Raw genomic sequence first — 17,660 nt, 5'->3', positions numbered from 1 at the left:
GGGAAGAATTAGAAATTACCGTTGGAAGCCTTCCAGTTGGCTTACTAGGTTAAAGCGCTGCTTGGAATAGTACTGAGCCATTCAGGGCAAAATATTCCTTTTTCTTAATTCATTGTCTGTGCTGTACATTGTACTACACAAATGCCAGACAATGACCATCTCAAACAAGAGAGAAACTTAATTACCTCCCTTTGGCATTCAACAACACTGCCGTTGCTGAATCCCTCACAATCAACATTTTGGAGGTTATCTTTGACTAGAAACTTAACTGGACCAACCATGTAAATACTTTTGGCTCCTCCTCTAACCTAATAATAAGACCCATTGGTGTAAGGTAAGTGCCATATTATATTATTATATTATTAGCATTGTGCAGGTCAAGGATTGGAGGTGGAGGAGCAGTCTCTGCCAGCGAGAGAACCTGAGAACATCTCAGAAGGTAAGCAAGTGATTTTTACTTTTATACCTTTTTTTCAAATTGTGTGTGTCGGGGGGAAACTGAAGTGACATCACAGAAAAGCTGTGACCTGAGTGGCTGGTTGGGATTCTAACCTAAATTTTTTGAGTATTTGGGAACTAATTAAACATAATAACTTAATTATAATTTAGAGGATATCTAAGCCAGAGATCGGAGAATATTATAGTTAGCTATCGCATTTCTATTAGAAATCTAGTGCTAGGAAACAGATAGTTGACAGTAACTTTGTAATTTAAAAAAAAAAAAGTATTTATAAAAAAAAAAGACAAATTTTAATTTTAATTAATTGACGCAATGTCAGTTAGAGGGGTGCTGTGCTCTGACTGTGAGATGTGGCAGGTCCGGGAGGCTTCCAGCGTCCCGGATGGCTTCATCTGCAGAAAGTGCACCCAACTGCAGCTCCTCACAGACCGCATGGTTCGGTTGGAGCAGCAATTGGATGCACTTAGGAGCATGCAGGTGGCGGAAAGCGTCATAGATCGCAGTTATGTAAGTGTGGTCACACCCAAGGTGCAGGCAGAGAAATGGGTGACCACCAGAAAGGGCAGGCAGTCAGTGCAGGAATCCCCTGTGGTTGTCTCCCTCTCGAACAGATATACCCCTTTGGATACTGTTGGGGGGGATAGCCTATCAGGGGAAAACAGCAGCAGCCAGAGCAGTGGCACCACGGCTGGCTCTGATGTTCAGAAGGGAGGGTCAAAGCGCAGAAGAGTAATAGTTATAGGGGACTCTATAGTCAGGGGCACAGATAGGCGCTTCTGTGGACGTGAAAGAGACTCCAGGATGGTATGTTGCCTCCCTGGTGCCAGGGTCCAGGATGTCTCCGAACGGGTAGAGGGAATCCTGAAGGGGGAGGGCAAACAGGCAGAGGTCGTTGTACATATTGGTACTAACGACATAGGCAGGAAGGGGCATGAGGTCCTGCAGCAGGAGTTCAGGGAGCTAGGCAGAAAGTTAAAAGACAGGACCTCGAGGGTTGTAATCTCGGGATTACTCCCTGTGCCACGTGCCAGTGAGGCTAGAAATAGGAAGATAGAGCAGACAAACACGTGGCTAAACAGCTGGTGTAGGAGGGAGGGTTTCTGTTATCTGGACCACTGGGAGCTCTTCCGGGGCAGGTGTGACCTGTATAAGATGGACGGGTTGCATCTAAACCGGAGAGGCATAAATATCCTGGCCGCGAGATTTGCTAGTGTCACACGGGAGGGTTTAAACTAGTATGGCAGGGGGGTGGGCACGGGAGCAATAGGTCAGAAGGTGAGAGCGATGAGGGAGAACTAGGGAATAGGGACAGTGTGGCTCTGAGGCAGAGCAGACGGGGAGAAGTTGCTGAACACAGCGGGTCTGGTGGCCTGAAGTGCATATGTTTTAATGCAAGGAGCATTACGGGTAAGGCAGATGAACTTAGAGCTTGGATTACTACTTGGAACTATGATGTTGTTGCCATTACAGAGACCTGGTTGAGGGAAGGGCAGGATTGGCAGCTAAACGTTCCAGGATTTAGATGTTTCAGGCGGGATAGAGGGGGATGTAAAAGGGGAGGCGGAGTTGCGTTACTTGTTCAGGAGAGTATCACAGCTATGCAGCGAGAGGACACCTCAGAGGGCAGTGAGGCTATATGGGTAGAGATCAGGAACAAGAAGGGTGCAGTCACAATGTTGGGGGTATACTACAGGCCTCCCAACAGCCAGCGGGAGATAGAGGAGCAGATAGGTAGACAGATTTTGGAAAAGAGTAAAAACAACAGGGTTGTGGTGATGGGAGACTTCAACTTCCCCAATATTGACTGGGACTCACTTAGTGCCAGGGGCTTAGACGGGGCAGAGTTTGTAAGGAGCATCCAGGAGGGCTTCTTAAAACAATATGTAAACAGTCCAACTAGGGAAGGGGCGGTACTGGACCTGGTATTGGGGAATGAGCCCGGCCAGGTGGTAGATGTTTCAGTAGGGGAGCATTTCGGTAACAGTGACCACAATTCAGTAAGTTTTAAAGTACTGGTGGACAAGGATAAGAGTGGTCCGAGGATGAATGTGCTAAATTGGGGGAAGGCTAATTATAACAATATTAGGCGGGACCTGAAGAACATAGATTGGGGGCGGATGTTTGAGGGCAAATCAACATCTGACATGTGGGAGGCTTTCAAGTGTCAGTTGAAAGGAATACAGGACAGGCATGTTCCTGTGAGGAAGAAAGATAAATACGGCAATTTTCGGGAACCTTGGATGACGAATGATATTGTAGGCCTCGTCAAAAAGAAAAAGGAGGCATTTGTCAGGGCTAAAAGGCTGGGAACAGACGAAGCCTGTGTGGCATATAAGGAAAGTAGGAAGGAACTTAAGCAAGGAGTCAGGAGGGCTAGAAGGGGTCATGAAAAGTCATTGGCAAATAGGGTTAAGGAAAATCCCAAGGCTTTTTACACTTACATAAAAAGCAAGAGGGTAGCCAGGGAAAGGGTTGGCCCACTGAAGGATAGGCAAGGGAATCTATGTGTGGAGCCAGAGAAAATGGGCGAGGTACTAAATGAATACTTTGCATCAGTATTCACCAAAGAGAAGGAATTGGTAGATGTTGAGTCTGGAGAAGGGGGTGTAGATAGCCTGGGTCACATTGTGATCCAAAAAGACGAGGTGTTGGGTGTCTTAAAAAATATTAAGGTAGATAAGTCCCCAGGGCCGGATGGGATCTACCCCAGAATACTGAAGGAGGCTGGAGAGGAAATTGCTGAGGCCTTGACAGAAATCTTTGGATCCTCGCTGTCTTCAGGGGATGCCCCGGAGGACTGGAGAATAGCCAATGTTGTTCCTCTGTTTAAGAAGGGTGGCAGGGATAATCCCGGGAACTACAGGCCGGTGAGCCTTACTTCAGTGGTAGGGAAATTACTGGAGAGAATTCTTCGAGACAGGATCTACTCCCATTTGGAAGCAAATGGACGTATTAGTGAGAGGCAGCACGGTTTTGTGAAGGGGAGGTCGTGTCTCACTAACTTGATAGAGTTTTTCGAGGAGGTCACTAAGATGATTGATGCAGGTAGGGCAGTAGATGTTGTCTATATGGACTTCAGTAAGGCCTTTGACAAGGTCCCTCATGGTAGACTAGTACAAAAGGTGAAGTCACACGGGATCAGGGGTGAACTGGCAAGGTGGATACAGAACTGGCTAGGCCATAGAAGGCAGAGGGTAGCAATGGAGGGATGCTTTTCTAATTGGAGGGCTGTGACCAGTGGTGTTCCACAGGGATCAGTGCTGGGACCTTTGCTCTTTGTAGTATATATAAATGATTTGGAGGAAAATGTAACTGGTCTGATTAGTAAGTTTGCAGACGACACAAAGGTTGGTGGAATTGCGGATAGCGATGAGGACTGTCTGAGGATACAGCAGGATTTAGATTGTCTGGAGACTTGGGCGGAGAGATGGCAGATGGAGTTTAACCTGGACAAATGTGAGGTAATGCATTTTGGAAGGGCTAATGCAGGTAGGGAATATACGGTGAATGGTAGAACCCTCAGGAGTATTGAAAGTCAAAGAGATCTAGGAGTACAGGTCCACAGATCACTGAAAGGGGCTACACAGGTGGAGAAGGTAGTCAAGAAGGCATACGGCATGCTTGCCTTCATTGGCCGGGGCATTGAGTATAAGAATTGGCAAGTCATGTTGCAGCTGTATAGAACCTTAGTTAGGCCACACTTGGAGTATAGTGTTCAATTCTGGTCGCCACACTACCAGAAGGATGTGGAGGCTTTAGAGAGGGTGCAGAAGAGATTTACCAGAATGTTGCCTGGTATGGAGGGCATAAGCTATGAGGAGCGATTGAATAAACTCGGTTTGTTCTCACTGGAACGAAGGAGGTTGAGGGGCGACCTGATAGAGGTATACAAAATTATGAGGGGCATAGACAGAGTGGATAGTCAGAGGCTTTTCCCCAGGGTAGAGGGGTCAATTACTAGGGGGCATAGGTTTAAGGTGAGAGGGGCAAAGTTTAGAGTAGATGTACGAGGCAAGTTTTTTACGCAGAGGGTAGTGGGTGCCTGGAACTCACTACCGGAGGAGGTAGTGGAGGCAGGGACGATAGGGACATTTAAGGGGCATCTTGACAAATATATGAATAGGATGGGAATAGAAGGATACGGACCCAGGAAGTGTAGAAGATTGTAGTTTAGTCGGGCAGTATGGTCGGCACGGGCTTGGAGGGCCGAAGGGCCTGTTCCTGTGCTGTACATTTCTTTGTTCTTTGTTCAAAGACGAGTCAGAGGCTGGGAATTCTGCAGCAAACCATTCACCTGACTCCCCAAAGCCTGTCCACCATCCACAAGGCACAAGTCAGGGGTGTGATGGAATACTTTCCACTTGCCTGGGCGAATGCAGCTCCAACAACACTCAAGAAGCTCAACACTATCCAGGACAAAGCAGCCCCCATCTAACACCTTAACCATTCACTCCCTCCACCACCAGTGCATAGGAACATAGGACTTAGGAGCAGAGGTAGGCTATTTGCCCTTCGAGCCTGCTCCGCCATTCAATACGATCATGGCTGATCCGGTTGTAGTCTCACTTCCACTTTCCTGGCTGCCCTTCCATAACACCTGACTGCCTTGTCTGTCAAAAAAAAAACACGTTTTCTTCAGTATATGTAGTTTATATTTATTTTAAAATGGAATAATGAGGCAGCCACAAAAACCTTGCTGTACCTCTTGACTGATAGAAAAGCAATGTAATGAATTCCTGTTTGGACTGCTCCAATTGACAGTCTTTCAGTTAAACATAGCATCGGTCACCTTGTTCAAGTTGGAAACAAGGAGAAGAATTACCAGACTAATACCTGGAATGGGTGGGGTGTCTACTGAGGAAAGGTTGGACAGGCTTGACTTGAGAGAAAATATTTCTTCTCTTAACAGTCTTAAAAGGGAGATCTCTTCTTCTTAATCTGTGTCCCCTAGTTCTACTCTCCCCCACAAGTGGAAAAACTCATCCCATGTCTACCGTATTAAGTTGCCTGAGGATCTTGTATGTTTCAAATAAGATCACCTCTCATTCTTCTAAACTGCAATGGGTATCAAACTAACCTGTTCAACCTTCCTTCATAGGATAAGCCCTTCATCCAAGTAATGAGATGATTGAACAGTAGCAGCAGTGTGCACTATACACAAGATGCACTGTAGCAACTTGCCAAGACTCCTTCGACAAAACCTTCCAAACCCACAGCCTCTCCCGCGAAACACAAGGACAGCGGACCGTGTTACTATTCATCCAAAGCCTGAATATTGTCCAGATCATGCTGCATACAAACACCAACTGCTTCAGCTTCTGAAGTCTCTGCTTCAGGATGGTGAAGGACAAGTTTAAGTTGACATCAGGATGTATCTCCACGTAAAGCTTGGACAGGTTGTAGAAAAGGAAATCTGCAGCTGTGAAGCAAAACACTTGCCCTGTTCCAAACATATTGAGCCAATATGTTCCAGTCCACTCCACCAATCTAAGATTCTTGATCCTGAACTGTTAAGGGGAAGTATTATCCAAGCAGAAAGTCTTTCTTATTGAAGTTGTGAAGCGCAATATAAACTGCGTGTACTTCGAATCAAAAATAGTGGAAATTATTTATCAGTATTAATGGGTTAACATATTATCGTCAGAACATCTGTTTTGCCATTAGATCAAGACAATTAGATTAGGGGTGCAATTTAACAGAAACATTTCTAGATGTCATTTTGGGTGCGATTGGTGGGGTGTTTCTCGACAGCCGCATTGACGAGATCGCGGACCGTATTTAACGACACATAGTGCCTAAAATGAGCCCCCATGACCGTCTCCCCATTACTGTCTGTCTTGTTGACTGATTCGCCAGACTCGCACCTCAGTGTCTCGCCGCTAGCAAGGGGGAGCTGCTTTTAAACCCTTCCTCACCATTCTCCTAGTCAACACACAAATAAGGCAGTGTGCAGACCTTCTCCTCTCTTTGGGGATGCTTCAGGATGGTGAAGGGGGAGCCCCCAATGCCTCTGTGGCGGGGGCGGGGGGCTGTTCTGTCTGACCTGGGCGCCCTTTTATTTTGAAAGAGGCACAAGGTTGGGAGTGAAAACTGGTCTGTCCAATTGGAGAGCTACGTGCAGTTTTCAGTCTGAGCCTGACCGTTTGAAAAACAAAATGTTAAGATTCCGCCCTATATCTCGCACAAAATAATTATTTTATATTTGATGTTGTTGAAGCAAGAATAGATAAGTGGGATAATATTATGAATTGAGTCTGCGTTTGTAGGGAATGAATGGAATTGTTGATCCAAGCATAATATTTCTGTGCAAACATGAATTTATCTGTGATGTAATTTACACAACATTATTGCAATTTACACTGGTGCAGCATCTTTCACATAGCAGAATGTCCCAGACTGCTTTAATGATAGGATACTGGATGCTGATGTGACACTGTTATCTTTTTATGGGAAGACAATCCAGAATTTGGTGAAGAGTGTGATAAATGTGAATTTTGATTGTCTTTTCAGATGATTCAAATTTGTTGCCTGAGGGAGACTTGTCACTTTAGGTTCAGAGACACTCTGTTGATGTCACTGATGGGGAGGTCTCTATGTATTCTGAAGCCATTCCATACATTTTAATGTGCTGCGTAACCTTAAACCTCCCTGGAAGCTTCCCCTTGGCTAGGAAATGTGCTACCAGTTTTCTGAGCTCCATGTTCTACGGTTTGGACAGTTGATGTAAACTTTAAACGAGTTCAATCAGGAAATGTAAAACTCCCACATTCGTGTATCAGCAGTTGGAACCTGTATTCGGTATTATAACCGAATCAGTTTTCACAATGTAAGTCATTTCTGTGGAGAATAACATTTATTGTAGACTTTTCGGACCCCATTGTACCAATTGAATTCAGAAGAAGGTTGAGTTTCGCAATGAAGAGGAAGTATTGCTTCTTCTTATTTATGATTTATGGTCCCTGCTGAATCATGATCAATATGTAGCAGTACTTGTGGCTGTTTTTTATAGGCCGGTCAGCTGCAGATGTGTGGCTCTCCCTCGATTGTTTGCATTCAACAGTATGTTTGCTCTCACACAGAGTGTCCAGCAGCACGGTTCGATTCCCGTACCAGCCTCCCCGAACAGGCGCCGGAATGTGGCGACTAGGGGCTTTTCACAGTAACTTCATTGAAGCCTACTCGTGACAATAAGCGATTTTCATTTCATTTCATGTGGATGTCCAGATGTAGGTGAAAATATATTGCATTAAAAGAGCTGATTCCATGGGCAATGTAGTATTGTGGTTATTTTTATGAACTAGTAATACGGCACGGTGGCACAGTGGTTAGCACTGCTGCCTCACAGCACAAAGGACCCGAGTTCGATTCTGATCTTGGGCGACTGTGGGAGTTTGCACATTCTCCCCGTGTCTGCGTGGGTTTCCTCCCAGTGCTCCGGTTTCCTCCCACAGTCCAAAGATGTGCAGGTTAGGTGGATTGGATATGCTAAATTGTCAATAGGTGGGGGATTTGGCCTAGGGTAGGGAGCTCTTTCAGAGAGTTGGTGCAGACACGATGGGCCGAATGGCCTCCTTCTGCACTGTAGGGATTCCATGATTCTTTAAAAAATTTAAAAATAAATAAATTTAGAGTACCCAATTATTTTTTTCCAATTAAGGGGCAATTTACCACCTACCCTGCACATCTTTGGGTTGTGGGAGGGGGGTGGGGGGTGGTAAAGACCCACGCAGACACGTGGAGAATGCAACTTCCATAAGGACAGTTACCCAAGGTCGGAAACCACTGGATTGTCGTACAAACCAATCTGATTTACTAATGGCTTGCAGGGGAGGAGATCATAGAATTGTAGAATCTACCGTGCAGAAGGATGCCATTCGGCCTATCGAGTCTGACCGGCCCTTGGAAAGAGCACCCTACTTAAGCCCACACCTCCACCCTATCCTCGAAACCCCACCTAACCTTCTTGGACACTAAGGGCAATTTATCATGGCCAATCCACCTAACCTGCACATCTTTGGACGGTGGGAGGAAACCGGCGCACCCGGAGGAAACCCACGCAGTCACGGGGAGAACGTGCAGACTCCGCACAGACAGTGACCCAACAGGGAACCGAACCTGGGACCCTGGTGCTGTGAAGCAACTGTGCTAACCACTGTGCTACCATGATGACCCAGATCTGCTATCTGCTTACTTTTGGTCTGGCCTGTAGGTGACTCGTGACCAGCAGCAATGTGGTTGACTAAAATGGCCCAGCAAACCACTCAGCTGCATTCAAGAGGGTGGCTCACCACCATTTTCTCAACGGCAGTGAGTGATGGATAATAAATGCTGGCTTTGCGAGCAACACCCACATCCCATGAACAATTAATAAAAATAAGTTAAATGCAAGTTGCTGGTCTCAAACTGGCTCATGGGGCTTGCTTTCCCTAGACAGGAACAGTAAGATTATGCAGTGTAATAACAATAAAAACGTATATTCAAACATGTCCCAGGCTGCTTTACAGACAGGGGAAAAAAGATGAATAAAATAGATGTAGGAACAGGTGCCAAGCTGTGATGGAGAATTAAAGGCACCATATAAATGTAAGTTGCTGCTGCTGTTGCCAACATTACTCCCTGAACCAACATCAGGAACAGATCAATTAGTCATTATTCTTGTTGAAGTATGCAAACCTTTGCTGAGTGCAAAATGGTTGCTCTTCATGTTTGCAGTAAATGCGTTTCGAAAATAAATTAATTACTTGCAGAGAATGAATATGTTCTATTTTCTTGATGGAAGGTGATCAAGGGGAAGGAATACTTACTGGGTATATTGGGGAGAGCTGTGTAAAAGGTGGTGTCGGGATGGGGTCTGAATAGTAGCTGTATTGTGACCTTCAAATCGTGTTACAGATCTTGCAAGAAATCCTGAGTATCACGAGATGAACAACGCTGGAAATGACCCCCCATTGCTGTTGCTTATCGGATATGCGGATGGAATGCAAATTTGGAGTATCCCTGTAAGTAATTGTTTTGCTTACTCTTTGAATTTTTTAGTGAGGCCAAATAAATGTGTTGCCATGCAGGTTTCACTGTTAGAGATTTTTATTTTTACTCATTTGGTAACACTGTAAAAAGGTTGCATGTTTAAGCCTCGTTGCAATGGAAGCTGACACTCCAGTGCAGTGTGAGATGATTGTTGCATTTAGAACAAGTGCACTCTTCTGGCTCCATATTCTAAAACTTATCGAGAACAACAGCAAGTTATATAGAAAATAACAAAATGTCTCAAGGAGCATTTTAAAACAAAGTATGACAATGAACCACATCAGGAGATATTAGGCTAGATGAAAGCTCGGTCATAGGCTTTAAGGAGAGTCTTAAAGGAGGAAGGCGAAATAGGCAGAGTGTGTAGTTCCGTAGAAGAATCATTCAGATCCGAAACTCTGTTTCTCTCCACTGATGCCTCCAGACTTGCTAGTTTATCCAGCATTTTCTGTTTTTATTTCCGATTCCCAGGATGGCCTGCTTGCTGCCTCCTTACCTGTCTAATGGGGATTGGGCAAGGCCCGGAACTGCCCACCCTCATCCGATTGAGGTCCTTAAGTGGCATATTAATGGCTGTTTGAGGTCCATGATGTGCCGCTTCCTGCGGGCCTCAATTTTGAGACTGGCAGATGGAGGCCAGGAACAGGGGAGCAGCTTGCTTGGGTCTCGAGCAGGAAAGTGAGGTGTCGTCTCCCCCCCCCCCCCCCCCAAACACCTGGCCTCTTCATCAAGGCCCCTGTGGCACTACCAGGACTGTAGAGCACTGGCCAATCAGATTGGCTGACAGCTCTATGAGACATGACGTCCTTTCCAAGTGAGGTACGTAAGACCCGCCTCCAGCTAATTAATGCACCTAAGAGCATTAAATAGCTGCTGACATCGTCGCCGCAGACTCTTCTGGTGGCAGGACAGGAAACCCTGCCACCGGTTAAATTCAGTCCCTAGTATAAAATTTATGGGCATCTTGGCAGCGCGCCATTTGCTGATGGCGGGATTCTCTGTTCGCCCCGCTGTCAATGGCAGCTCCCATTGAAACCATCCCACGTCGCCGGGAAACCCATGGGCAGGGATGCGCTGCCGGCGGGATCAGAGAATCCCACTGCCAGCGAACGACTGGAGAATTCCAGCTTAAATGTTTTAGGTTTCCCTTTACCTGTAGTACCTAAAGCCCAATTTCTGACTTTTACTCTCTTTCCCTTTTTATTTGTATTATTTTTTCCACCTCTGCTCTCCTCCCAATCGCTAGGTAGAGTCCTTATGACCATCCTAATTATCCTTTTTGCTTGGATCCTAGCCCAGTTTGTATCCCTGTGTTCCACAAGCTGGAATCCTTTTTGCACACTGTTCCTTCAGCCATGTGTTCACCTCTTCAATAAAATAGAAACATAGAATCACTACAATGCAAAAGGAGGCCTTTCGGCCCATCAAGTGTGCACCAACCCTTCGAAAGAGCACTCTACCCATTTCCAGGTCCATAGTTCCATGAAAGTGGCAATGCACTGGTGAGGTAAGTCAAGGAGGCAGACGGCATGCTTGCCGGGGCATTGAGTACAAAAGTTGGCAGGTCTTGTTACAGTTGAATAAAGCTTTAGTTAGGCCACATTTGGAATATTGCGTGCAGTTCTGGTCGTCACACTACCAGAATTATGTGGATGCTTTGGAGAGAGTGCAAAGAAGGTTTACCAGGATGTTGCCTGCTCTGGAGGGTGTTAGCTATGAGGAGAGGTTGAATAAACACAGATTGTTTCTGTTGGAAAATGGAGGCTGAGGGGAGATCTGATTGAGGTCTGCAAAATTACGAGAGGTATAGACAAAGTGAATAGTCAGAAGCCTTTTCCCAGGGTGGAAGACTCAATTGCAAGGGGCACAGGTTCAAGGTGAGAGGGGGAAAGTTTAGGGGAGATGTGCGGGGAAGGTTTTTCATTCAGAGGGTGGTGGGTACCTGCAACGTGTTGCCAGTGGAGGTAGTGGAGGCAGGCACGATAGCAATGTTTAAGATGTACCTTGATAGACATATGAATGGGCAGGGAATGGAGGGATACAGATCGTTTGGGCGATAAGTAGTAAGTCAAAATAAGGAACCTGGATTAGCAAAGGCTTGGTGAGTTGAAGGGCCTGTACATGTGCTGTAATATTCTTTGTTCACTTTGTTCTTCGTTCCACTCAACTGTCCACCCCGCCCCCTAGCCCTGTAACCCCATAACCTTACCTGGACATTCAGGGGCAATTTGGCATGGCCAATCCACTTAACCTGCCACCCCAAACACCAATTTGCATGTGTGTTCTGGAACAGAAGGATATGCTGATAGGTGGGATGAAGAGGGATAGGAAGAGGCTTGTGAAGATCATAAACACCAGTTTGGCCGAATGGGCTGGTTATCTAGGGTGCTATGTTATGGTTGTGCATATTAAACCAAGGCCCAGTCTGCCGGCCCAGATAAAAGATTCTGTGGCGTTGTGCCTTGGTGGCATCAACCTTCATTTTCAAGAAAAGGTATTTGGTTATTGGCAGTGTGGATGAGCAGAGAGATCTCGGTGTCCATGTATATAGATCCCTGAAAGCTGCCACCCAGGTTGAGAGGGTTGTTAAGAAGGCGTACGGTGTGTTAGCTTTTATTGGTAGAGGGATTGAGTTTCGGAGCCATGAGGTCATGTTGAAGCTGTACAAAACTCTGGTGCGGCCGCATTTGGAGTATTGCGTGCAGTTCTGGTCACCGCATTATAGGAAGGATGTGGAAGCATTGGAAAGGGTGCAGAGGAGATTTACCAGAATGTTGCCTGGTATGGAGGGAAGATCTTATGAGGAAAGGCTGAGGGACTTGAGGCTGTTTTCGTTAGAGAGAAGAAGGTTAAGAGGTGACTTAATTGAGGCATACAAGATGATCAGAGGATTGGATAGGGTTGACAGTGAGAGCCTTCTTCCTCGGATGGTGATGTCTAGCATGAGGGGACATAGCTTTAAATTGAGGGGAGATAGATCTAAGACAGATGTCAGAGGTAGTTTCTTTACTCAGAGAGTAGTAAGGGCGTGGAATGCCTGCCTGCAACAGTAGTGGACTCGCCAACACTAAGGGCATTCAAATGGTCATTGGATAGACAGAGGGACGATAAGGGAATAGTGTAGATGGGCTTTAGAGTGGTTTCACAGGTCGGCGCAACATCGAGGGCCAAAGGGCCTGTACTGCGCTGTAATGTTCTATGTTCTATTTGGTTACTGATCATAGGACCTCACTTTATGCAAATTGGTTGCTGGGCTTGTCATTCTAATTGAATCTGCTGTTTGTAAAGTCACTTGAGATGTCCACAGAAGACTTGATGAGGTGTTTCTTTTGTTTGCCTTTTCTCTTTTGGTCCAAGTGACTTGGGATGTTTTTTTTATTATCATCTACTCCGTGGTGTGCTCTGGACTGAACTATAAGCTCCAGAGCATTTACCGTGCAGTCTGCTTCATTTGTGAATGAATCTGTTGAAAATGAATTTGCCTCGAGGACACATTGTGCCTCATATGCTGTATCCATTTATATCACCAAAATCTCTGTATGCAAGATGTTACGGCCATGTTTTTCTCTTCAGACAAAATATTCTTGGATGTGATGTAAAAAACTCCAGAAACACAGGCCATCTAAAATTAAAAACAGAAAATGTTGGAAATGCACAGCCGATTGTTGAGCATCTGAAGGAAAAGTCAGGTTCCTCCTTTCGGTGGGCTTCCAAGTGAAAGGTGTAAGATTTTGGGAGAGATCCATCTGACTCATTCAGATGCTAATTGATCTGCCTTGAGCATTTCCTGATGTGTTCCCTGAGGTGCGAGAAAAGATTTGTGAGGATGATGTTATTGCCAGAAAGCTCCTGAAGAATGGTTACCTTCTCCCTTTACCTGTATGTATATATGAACTCAGAGACGTATTGAATTACTGTGGTAGAAATCCACGATTATCCCAAACAACTGCTGCATTTGATCACTTTTGAGCACTAAAGAGTTTGAAGTTTAAAAGTAACCATATTTTTGTAATATCATTCATACAAAAGATACTTTAGAAATTCTGATGTTTCTGTATTTTTGTTTTCTTTTCATTTGTTTTAATTTTAAACTTTCCTTTTTTTGGCTATCCCTGTGGCAGGTGCAGTTCAGAAATTGTTTATTTTCCTGAACCGTTGCAGTGCTAAATGTTTATTTTTTGCTCTTTTTTCTTGTTTATACTTTTTCTTTTGCATTCCCACTCTCTTTTTCTTTCGAAAATATCATCAACTGCCAATGTTCCCTGAAAGCTGCACAGCCACACAGCAAAGTATTTGCACAGGCCGTTTATGTGCCACACAAGAGATTTTGAAGGGTGTGCATTTAAGTAAATCACCTGCGCCCTCCAGAAAAAAATGAGAGGAAATGGTGGTATCCACAAAGTGTGTTCTGCAGGGGTACCTTTTAATTTGGAGCTCGTCTTCTGGGAATTTGGAATGTGGAACCACATCTAACTATTGTGCAGTGCAAGGCACTGGAGCTCCAGCTGGCTTCAATTCATTTTTATTTCTCTAATAATTAATTCCTTGGCTAGTCAGTTTCATTGAAACACTTCTCCTCTGCCAGCTTTTATCCCATCTGCTCCGTGGTCTACCTTGGACTCAATTTGAATGAAGTTGAGCCAATTTCCAATGGCCTCAACTGGGGTGACCAAATGGTAGCATCCTTGCGGTGACGCAAGGAAGTAATTCCTATTTTTTCAGTTGTGATATTCTGAGAACTAGCTCAGTGCAGGGAAAATAGTCTCTACCCATTGAGAAAGGGAGTTTGGTGGGAAGGTACGTTTCAAGGGCAATTCGGAATGATGCATTTTAGGCGCACTAGTTAAATGTATCCTGGTCCAATCATGGACAAAAGAGCTGAACTCAAGAGGTGAGAGTGATAGCCTTTGACATCATTGCAGTATTTGCCCAAGTGTGGCATCAAGGAGCCTTTGCAGAACTGAAGTCAATGGCAATCGGGGGAAGGGGGTGCTGGGAGGAACTCTCTGGTTGGAGTCAGACCTAGCATGATGGAAGATGGTTGCGGTTGTTGGAGGTCAATCATCTCAGTCCCCGGACAAAGCTGCAGTAATTCCTCAGGGTAGCTTCCGGGGCCCAACCATCTTCAGCTGCTTCATCAATGACCTCCCTCCATCAAAAGGTCAGATGTGGGGATGTTCGTGGATGGTTGCACAATTTTCAGCATCCTTTGCGACTTCAACATACATGGTTTGCAGGGGAAATCTGGTGGTGCAACAGGCAATGGTCAAATTCTATCAGATGCTTTTGACCTTTGTCCCTGGAGTATTGCACTGACTGGTGTACCTTTCAAGACACTTCTGCTATTTGTCTTTCTTGAGGCTGGGGTAGGATTTTCAGGTCCTTCTGAGGCGGGGAGCCGAGCTGGATGGGATCTAAAAGTAGCTCCTCTGGCCTCATTAATCCCTCCAGACCATTTGTGCAGAGGTGGCGACAGGGTTACAAACCCGCATGGTGTAAGTAGCTGACATGGCTCATTAAGAACCACTTAAGGCCAATTAAAGGTGATCAACTAGGATTTTCCAGTCCGCCTCTAGTTCCCGCCAATGGCAGGGACTAGTTTACTTGCTAGAAGTGGCCTCCTGGCAACCGACCGGGGGAGGGGCAGCGCTCCAAGCAGGCCTGGAGACCCGCTCTGCCTGTCTGGTTTTGCAGCAGCTGAAGGCCTCCATGTCGAAGGACTCCCATCATTACCCCACCACTGGTCTGCCGACAAAAGCAATTTTTCAATTTGTTTTTTAAAAAACTGGAGAGAGCGCACCTCGATCTTGAAGTGACCACAACCAAGACATCCTCTACTGCTCCTTTCAAAATGGAAGGCCTCTGAATCATAGAATCCCTACAGTGCAGAAGGAGGCCATTCAGCCCATCGAGTCTGCACCGACCCTCTTAAAGAGTACTTCACCCAAGCTCACTCCTCTGTCCTATCCCATTAATTAACCTCTTAATCTAACCCACACACCTTTTTGGACACTAAGAGCCAATGTAGCATGGCCATTCCACCTAGCCTGCACATCTTTGGACTGTGGGACGAAACTGGAGCACCCAGAGGAAACACACGCAGGCACGGGGAGAAGGCGCAAACTCCACACAGACAGTGATCCAAGGCCGGAATGGAACCCGGGCCCCTGGCTCTGTGAGGCAGCAGTGCTAACCACTGTGCCTTCATGCCAAGCACAGGCCCAGCATTTTATTTGGTTAGCAAGACTACTCTCTAGCCATTAAGTGGCTGCCACTAGGGAAATCACACAAAGATTGTTTCCCATACAGTGTGGGTTCCTGGCCCACATTGTAGCCTCATGTTGGAGTTCAGAAGCCTGCACGGAAAATCCTACACCAGGAGTGCGATTCTCCGACCCCCCGCCGGGTCGGAGAATCGCCGGGGCCTGGCGTGAATCTCACCCCCGCCGTGTCCCGAATTCTCCGCTACCAGAGAATCGTCAGGGGCGGGAATCACGCCGCGCCGGTCGGCGGGCTCCCCCCGGCGATTCTCCGGCCCGCGATGGGCCGAAGTCCCGCCGCTGTCAACCGTCGCCAGTCGGCGTGGATTGAACCATCTACCTTACCGGCGGGAGCAGGCGGCACGGGCGGGCTCTGTGATCCTGGGGGGGGGGCGGTGCGATCGTGGGTGCCCCCAAGGTGGCTTAACCCGCGATCGGGGCCCACCGATCGGCGGGCGGGCCTGTGCCGTGGTGGCACTCTTTTTCTTCCGCCTTCGCCATGGTCTTCACTATGGCGGAGGCGGAAGAGACCCCCTCCACTGCGCATGCGCGGCGATGCCGTGAGCGGCCGCTGACTCACCCGCGCATGCGTCGCCCGGCGAAGTCCTTTCGCCGCCGGCTGGCGTGGCGCCAAAGGCCTTTCCCACCAGCCGGCGTGGCGGAAATCACTCTGGCGCGGGTCTAGCCCCTCAAGGTGAGGGCTTGGCCCCTAAACGTGCGGAATTCCGCACCTTTGGGGCGGCCCGACGTGGTTCCCGCCACTCCATTACGCCGGCTTCCCCTGCCCCGCCGGGTAGTCCCGCCGGTGCCGTTCACCCCGGTCACTGCTGGCGGGAACTCTGTGCGAAGGGCCGGGGGGGGGGGGGGGGGCACGACCTGTGGGACGGGGGAAAGTGCTCCTTCACCGGGGGGGGGGGGGGGCCTCCGATGGGGTCTGGCCCGCCATCGAGGCCCACCGATCAGCGCCATGCTGGCCCTCTGGTGGACAGAATCGGTCGTCCCTGCGCCCGTTTCGCACAGCGCGAACACTTAGTCTCCATTTTGGAGAATCGCCCCCAGTATTTTTCATTATCTAGACTGCCCATTATATTGGAACATATCACGAGTCAACAGTCAGCGTAGGAGATTAACTCACCTGTGATAAGCCACAAATTAATTATCACTTTATTGTGCCTTACTTTAAAGAACCATATTCTTGCTCAGTGCAACCTTGCTTTTAGGGCAAACTGGCTGATTCAAATCATTTAGAATCAGACTTTAATCAAATGTTATATTTTTGGATCCAGCCTGTACTTGTGCCCAAAGTCAACAAAAGTTTCTTCCTGGACTGCCTGCCAACAGTGATGGAGAGCAGAGGTTTTTCACACACCCTTTGATCTTCCGTTTCTGAACACATTGTTCACACTCCGGGTTGCAGTTTGAGTTGATTATTTGTCATTGTGGGGCAAATTAATCTTTGCTGGGTGCATAAAAATGCAGGTAAATTTTGGGAAAGCTTAAACGGTCATTTTTATCCCGTCTTTATGTTTTTATGAATTCTGGAAATGAGCCACTTCTGATTCTGAGGCTTTGGCTGCATTATACTTGGAGTGCACTTACACATATTATATTTTGGCACAGAAAATGAATGCTAAGTCAACAAAACCTGGTTATATTTATCAGGTACAGCATATAAACTTTTCTGCTTGGAAAAGTCTTCCTTGTTTAACACAATGGAATTTCTATTCTCTGAATCTACATCCTTGTTGAACTCGATAGTTATTTTTAAGCCTCCTTGGAGTGTTTCATCTTTCTTTCACTTCATCTTTCTGGGTCACACGACCTGTGTGCCTGAAAGCAGCTGGTTGGCCCATCTGTCACCAGGCATTAACCAATATTGCTCAGACCTGTCAAGACCAACTTGAGAAAGATTT

The 17,660-nt window shown here is 46.7% G+C and overlaps 1 protein-coding gene across 5 annotated transcripts in view; it reads left to right on the top strand.

Moving 5' to 3' along the window:
- bcas3 (BCAS3 microtubule associated cell migration factor) overlaps positions 1-17,660 on the top strand; it is a 1,250,799-nt gene that overhangs the window by 42,986 nt on the left and 1,190,153 nt on the right. For all 5 annotated transcript variants that reach the window (XM_072469937.1, XM_072469940.1, XM_072469936.1 and 2 more), the window contains exon 5: positions 9,353-9,459. In XM_072469937.1, coding sequence (XP_072326038.1) covers positions 9,353-9,459 — 107 coding nt within the window. The remainder of the gene's footprint in view (positions 1-9,352; positions 9,460-17,660) is intronic.

This window comes from Scyliorhinus torazame, chromosome 12 (assembly GCF_047496885.1).
Source record: "Scyliorhinus torazame isolate Kashiwa2021f chromosome 12, sScyTor2.1, whole genome shotgun sequence".
Classification (NCBI taxonomy): Eukaryota; Metazoa; Chordata; class Chondrichthyes; order Carcharhiniformes; family Scyliorhinidae; genus Scyliorhinus; species Scyliorhinus torazame.
Note: the sequence above shows the minus strand (reverse complement) of the source record. Positions and strands in the feature narration are given on the sequence as shown.